Source organism: Mchenga conophoros, linkage group LG11, assembly GCF_057382185.1.
Source record: "Mchenga conophoros isolate Kocher_MC1m ecotype Shallow Benthic linkage group LG11, M_conophoros_male_GT1.1, whole genome shotgun sequence".
Lineage (NCBI taxonomy): Eukaryota > Metazoa > Chordata > Actinopteri > Cichliformes > Cichlidae > Mchenga > Mchenga conophoros.
This window is the reverse complement of record NC_140536.1, coordinates 12,772,689-12,779,925: the sequence shown is the minus strand read 5'-3', so window position 1 is coordinate 12,779,925 and position 7,237 is coordinate 12,772,689. Positions and strand designations below refer to the sequence as shown.

The 7,237-nt window shown below is 36.5% G+C and overlaps 1 protein-coding gene across 1 annotated transcript; it reads right to left on the bottom strand.

Moving 5' to 3' along the window:
* Positions 1-3,959: 3,959 nt before the first annotated feature.
* LOC146563695 (uncharacterized) lies at positions 3,960-6,779 on the bottom strand. Its single transcript, XM_085290298.1, has 5 exons — positions 6,610-6,779; positions 6,292-6,315; positions 5,295-5,604; positions 4,740-4,888; positions 3,960-4,562 (listed from the first exon to the last, which is right to left on the bottom strand). Exons 1-5 carry the CDS (start codon positions 6,641-6,643, stop codon positions 4,216-4,218), a joined length of 864 nt encoding a protein of 287 aa, XP_085146424.1. The 5' UTR covers positions 6,644-6,779; the 3' UTR covers positions 3,960-4,215.
* Positions 6,780-7,237: the final 458 nt, after the last annotated feature.

The following is a 7,237-nucleotide window of genomic DNA, read 5'->3' as shown; positions in this document are numbered from 1 at the left end:
TCTTTGTTTTCATGATTTTTCTTTCTCTCTTTTTTTTATTACCCCATTGTTTTACACCCACACATTAACCTGTTAACTCACTCCTCCAACCTCATCTTCCTTTCACCCCAACAGCTCTCATACAGTCAGCAATCAAATTCTCCATTCATCCTTGAGTACTTGATCACCTTTAAATGTCACTGTTAATTTTATCAATTTATTTATCATTACTTTAACACTAATCCACTGTTTATTTTTTATTTACTTTAGTTCATTTTCTCCTCTTTGATCACTACGATTTCTTGACTATTATTATTTCGCAAAAAATCAACTAATCTACTTTGTCTCCCTCTTTGTCATCAAAGAATTCACACACACACACTCACAGGCTGGTCAATATATATATATATATATATATATATATATATATATATATATATATATATATATATATATATATATATATATATATATATATATATATATATATATAGTAAGTTATTTTAATCAAGAGTTCCTTTTCATTGGTACTTGGTTTCAGACTCAGGTCTGTCACTGTGTTCATGTGTAAAAGAGGGTGAAAGAGTAGTGATAAAGCACACAGCTCAGTGAACATGGAGGTGTGTAGACCAAGGAGACAATATTCAACCTCATCTGGTAGTTCATTGCTTTGAGCAGTAGGTGGCGCTGCTGCATAAAATGAGGATCTGAGATTCAAACATGAAGCAGCTCCTGAGCTCAGAACTGCTTCTAAATCAATTTCAACACATGAGTCAGCCTTCAGAAGTGATAAGAGGTCCACTACAGTCTAACAAGTTTATCTGCAATAACACAGCATATATTAGCACACTAACATTTTATTACCTGCATGTGTCCATGTCTAAAAATATTTATGATGCATGTTGGTCACTGACCATCACATAAAACCACAAAAATCATTTTATTACATTTGAGCCACAGTCATTATTATAATTGCCATATTATTGTTAATAGCAGGATGAGGAAGGTTCATAGAAATAGTTGGACTGGTAGTAGCAGGATGTAAAAACAATCGAGTTGAATGGACCAGTGGAAGCAAAGAGGGTTTTAACAGAGGAGATAGAGAAGGAGCAGGAAAAGGCTTTTTTAGTAGGTTCATTTATTTTTATTAATGTTAACACAGCAGCCTGACTCTCAAACTCTAAACGTCTGCTGATCTCAGTGAATGTAACAGAGTTGCCTCCTTTCCTGAGATTTGCAGATATGCATAAAGGTCAAGCAGCACACTGTAGATGGAGCTCTGGTAGAAAGCAGAAAACCTCCATCATCAACCACAGTGTGTTATTTGGAATCTACTATAGAGAAAAATGAATAACTTTTTTCTTTAAAGTGGCATCACTTAAAGATTTAGTATTTGGAAATGATTTCATATTAAATATTGATTTTAAGTGGCGTAGCTGGCCAAGTGTTGCTAAGTGGTGTCTTAAAGCGTATTGTTGTGTTAGAATGAGTCTGAGGAGGAAAATATTAGACTGGAAATGTTGCAGATGTTGATTTACACTTATTTTAAGAACATTACAATATTATTATAAACAATGTGGTTATTTCTTTAAGCTCTGAATATAATTAGGTTACACTGACCATAGTACATGTTCAGAGTATATAGCATCACTGGTTCCTGAAGTATTTTTTTGTGGGGAAAAACATATCCGAGCTCCTCTGGGTCTTTCACACAAATGCACCCTGGTCATTTTCCTTTGTTGTTTATTTGTAGGTGTTTTCCTTCTTTCTAAAATGTTCTCAGACAGCAGCTCACATTTATTATCCAGCTGTTCGACTGTCTCCACTGTTTACAGCATGATTTAATCAAACAGAGCCAGAAACTCTTTCTGTACATCTGTCCAACCTTTTGTCTTTGTTTACAGGTGTGCAACAATCAACACAACTACTAGAGGAGAAAATAAAACATTTAACTGTGAAAATGGAACAAAGTGGGGGCGTTATGTAACTGTGTACAAAGACACATATGGGCCTTTAATTCTATGTGAGGTGACGATGAAAGGCAGAAAAAAAGGTACAATAAAACATTCTTACCCACTAAGTTAACTGGTCAGTCAGTAGAGTCGATATAAATGTGTAAATTGATTGCTTGATTGATAATACTTTATTCATCCCGAGGGAAATTGGGTTAAGGCTGCCGACCTTTGCCAGCGCCATCTTACCCTCCCGACCATACATACATTACACAGCATCACATGGGGAAGTCAGGTCAGAGAGACATAACAATGGAAAATGCACAACATGAGGAAAGATGAGGAGAAAAAAGAACTCCCCCCAGGCTGAGCTCCAACAGCGAGTGTAAGACTCAGCTTTGCAGTTTGTCTTTACAAAAACCCGAAAAATTTGTCATTCTAAAGAACTCACTGAATTCGAGCATGCTACTGTAAAAGGATACCGCCACTGCAACAAGTCAGTTTGTGAAATTTCTTCCCACCTTGATACTGTTTGAATAATTTTATTCTTTTCTTTTAGAATGAGATGCTCTGACTTTCATGGTGGCCATTGCATAAGAGCTGTCTTCTATTCCATTCATCTACACAGATGTATTTACATGGAAGAAAGTTTTCCATCTACTAATAAATCTGAACCACAGAAGTTTAATGCTGGACTTGCACTTTGCCATGGCAGAGGGCAGTAAAATAAGGAATGACTTTTATGAACCACATAGCAGGAAGGTGCAAGATGCTAACGTGCAGGGCATACATGGAACATGATAACCAAATGGCTGGCATAGTTCAGAGGCCGGGCCTGGAAGTCCCAAAGTCAATATGGGAGACACCGCCAAGGGTGGTCGAGAATGACCGGACTAAGATCCTGTGGGACTTCCAGATACAGACGGACAAACTGGTGATAGCAAACCATCAGACATACTAGTGATGGACAAGCCACTATACCGAGTAATAGCAGCATGAGGAATAACGAATACCAGAAGCTGGAAAAACAACAAGGCCTGAGAGAGGAGGTTAAGAAGATGTGAATGGTGAAGGCAACAGTGGTCCATGTAGTAATCAGAGCACTCGGGGCAGTGACCCCTAAACTGGGCAGGTGGCTCCAGAAGATCCCAGGAATGACATCTGAGATCTGTGTCCAGAAGAGTGCAGCTCTACGAAGAGCAAAGATACTTTACAGGATCCTGGTAAACATTTGTAATAACGGATGTGTGTGACTCTGAGTGAGGCACAGGATTGCTAGATCAAGGCTAGCGACCTTAAAATGGAGATTCCAGAAACTTTCTTTACCGCGATGATCAAGCATCAACACTTAAAATGGAGAGCACTTCAGTCAATGTGATATTGATGTAGTTATTTTTATTCTCAGATGTTAACTGTTGGAAAATCCTGCACAAAAACACATTTTGTCTTTTAAAAGATATCAGGAACTTAAGGCCTTTTTTAATTATATCAACGTAACATCAGTTCAAAGTACAGTCATGGGTGTGGAACCTTTTCTCAGTGTCTTTGGCTTTAATGAAGGCTATATTATTAAAACACTGTAAGTGCCGTAATTTCACTGCTCATACAGATTCATTCAGAATAATTATCACTGGTTCAAATTCATGGATTGAATAAAAGGGTCATCAGGTGGTGGTCGTTACTGAACTGTCTCCATTTGAAAACATTAAAAAGACACTTTTGTGCAAATGACCATTTTAACTGAAACAAGCATTTTACAGTGTAAAAATCATATATGGAGTTATTTAGTGAATTTAAAGGAGACAATCTGAAACACAAACACAGTCACTGAATGTCTGTAAACTTGACAAACATCCCAACAAAAATAAACTGAATTGACAAACATTTGTTTTCCAGTTTATGTTTTATTTGTTCAGCAGGTTTAAACATGAGAGACGCGAGTAAAACAATTCAAAGGCCAACGATCCATTTACAACTAAAGGAAATAATATATATATATATGTCAATTTAAAATTATAGAAAACACTAAATGCTTAAGTTTTTTAAGTGTCATATAATCATCATATCAGTGTATCATGAAATACAATCAAAAGTAATTTATAATAATAACATGTTTCTGAGTGTTAATAGAAAAGTTCTGCTTAATTTCTCCACTGTTTATCTTCCTGCTACACTGAGCCTGAACCCATCACCTTTGATTTATTAGAGGAAAGTTTGCTACAACCCAACAAGCCACTACTGACACCTGTCTAACTGAATAAACAAAACCAACCCATGGATCTTCTTACACTGCACAGATGAAATTATATTTATCATAAACAGACTTCTTGTACCACAAATGGTTCCCACCTTTATTCATGGCAGTGTTCATGCCACAGACTGCTGTTCTTGTGTCATCTGGAGCCCACTGATCAAAAAATACACACTGATCGTTGACCCAGATCCAGAAGTCGAAGCCACAGATGTATTGAAGACCCAGCCAGACAAAGGGAGTGTCAGCCTTCTGAGCCTCCAACCCAACCCAGACCTGGGTCTTGTTATCAAGGATGGAAACCAGATCCATGTGTTCCTGTCTGCAGTGGTACCGGGCGTCTGCCCATGTCTTGTTCTCTTTAATCAGTTTAAAGGGCTCTAAAAGGAAAAACATCAAGAAAATGAAACTTAGAAGCATCAAACCAAACAGTGTTTCTGAGTGTCTAACATGCTGCGTTGATTCAAGCACATAGTTCTTACTGTCAACATTTACACATTTATATTGACTCTACTGACTGACCAGTTAACTTAGTGGGTAAGAATGTTTTATTGTACCTTTTTTTCTGCCTTTCATCGTCACCTCACACAGAATCACAAGCTTTGGTTTGTCTTTGTACACAGTTACATAACGCCCCCACTTTGGTCCATTTACACAGTTAAATGTTTTATTTTCTCCACTAGTAGTTGTGTTGATTCTTGCACACCTGTAAACAAAGACAAAAGGTTGGACAGATGTACAGAAAGAGTTTCTGGCTCTGTTTGATTAAATCATGCTGTAAACAGTGGAGACAGTCGAACAGCTGGATAATAAATGTGAGCTGCTGTCTGAGAACATTTTAGAAAGAAGGAAAACACCTACAAATAAACAACAAAGGAAAATGAGAATAAATAAAGATTTTATATTCTTCACATATACTTGATTATTACTCCAAACCACATCACACCATATTAGACCTCCTATTTCATCTGATAGGACTGATACAGGTTTATCTCTGTTACTGTATTACTGGGTTTAAATGCACTTAAATGTTCATAAAATTATCTAAAAACATTGGACATGCTGGAGCCTGACTGAGAACAGAATGATTCAAAGTAAGATGAAGGTATTACTCAGTGGTGTCAGCAGCATTTCTCTCAGATGAGTTCCCGATGAGGATGCGAGCGTCTCTTAGATCGACATTGTATGATTGATTTATGTTGTAAATGCTGATGCAGGAAATTTCATATAGACCCAATAAGTCAACTGTCCACCAGCTGATGGGCTGGTTTCCTACAGTGTTAGAACATGTTTCTTTATTTCCGTCCAAAGCTCTGTCAGCAGTGTAGTTGAGACCATTTACTGTGTAGACTGAAGACTGAAATGCCACTTTGTCATCCAGTTTGATAGTTTCCCATCCTGGACTACATCCTGATGATGTAACTGAAAGTAAAGTAAAAAAAAATAAAAAAAGACAAGAAACAATGTCAGTGGCAATAATACTTCAGACCAGGTCTTCTAGTGTTTTTTTTTAGGAAAAATCTCCTTTTCACTCCTAAATAATGAATCTGAATTATGACTTCATGATCTGACTAAATCTTTTGTGGCAAACATATTACACACACACACACACACACACACACACACACACACACACACACACACACACACACACACACACACACACAGGTTATTTCCAAGCAGCCTCACTACATTATAAATGTTGAATAGTTTTGCAGTTAGTGAATAAAAATTCATCAGAATTTATGAAATGAATAATTTGATTCTCAAAACATATCAAAGACTGCACGTTTATCAAAGCACTTATTTCTAAATCACGTTGATCACATATCATAGAACATAATTCAATATAAATTTACATTTATAACATATATTTATACAGATGTTTGTAAAATTGCTTCAGTCCAACAGAAAATCCCCACATGAAACATTCCCACAGATATGACGTCTACTGTGATGCAATAAGTAAAAAAATGAATTGAAAAATAAAATATAAAAATAATTTAAAAGGCATAAAATTAAATACTTTACAAATAAGTATAGTCAGAACAGAAGCACCATCATACTTTTGATATAACCTGAAGAAACTGATTAGAAATGCACTCTTACCTGGATCCTGTTGAGTTGATCTTCCTGTGAAGTTTCAGAGAACGATGTAAGAATGAGTGAATTACTGCCAGCTCTGATATTGTTGTTTGGTAATACAGCAGAAAGCACAGAATGTAAACCATCCTTCAACACTCAGAAATGAAACTGGCTTTACTAAAGTCAAATCCTCTTTAAACTAAATGAAACGACTTTTGCTTTATCGAGCAGTTTGGATCAACTCACAGTAAAACTGAACTGTTATATTTGATCTTTTTCATTCTTTATAACGATCATTGAAACATCACTGTGCCAGGCAGGAACATCAAATGATCCACTTACCAATCAAAGTGATGAACAACAGACTCCACAGCATCTTTACTTTAGACTCTTTGCACAAATGTGTCCTCTAATAAGAGAAAGAAAAGACTTCTACCCTCACTCTGGAGTTTTCTGTAGACACACTGATGTTGATATGATCCCCTCTCTGAGTCAGAGCTGGATTTGTATTTCTGTCACTTCCCTCATAGCAGAAAACATGAAAATATTCATTTCTCCTGTTTACACTCAGAGTGAGGCTGTTATGTTCAGTAGGCAAAGCATTCCCAGACTTTTACATCTGATTTGCAGATGAGAACATACCACGACTGTTATGATCACCATGTTCAAACTACATTCTGTGTGCATCCAAGTACATGCAAATACTTGATACTTAGCATATCAGGAAATTTACTTCACCAGTGGAGGCTGTGTGAATAAAAGGTATTAAGTGACATTTCAACAGGTGGACATTTGGTCTACTTTAAAGAAAAAAACAGAGACATTATTAACAATCGGTCATTCATTAATAAGCTGCCGGGAAAAAACCTTCACAAGTCCATCATTGTGTCTACTTTCTGCTCTGCATCTGCATTTAGTCTGGATTTCATGTTTCATGCAGAAATTATTCATAGCAAAGTGCTTCACACAC

Excerpts from the sequence above, each read along its gene's own strand:
- LOC146563695 (XM_085290298.1), bottom strand. The coding sequence starts at position 6,643 with ATGCTGTGGAGTCTGTTGTTCATCACTTTGATTG. Across the intron at positions 6,316-6,609 it reads GTTGTTCATCACTTTGATTG|GAAGATCAACTCAACAGGAT; the intron begins GTAAGTGGATCA and ends GAAACTTCACAG. Across the intron at positions 4,563-4,739 it reads GATGAAAGGCAGAAAAAAAG|AGCCCTTTAAACTGATTAAA; the intron begins GTACAATAAAAC and ends TTTTCCTTTTAG.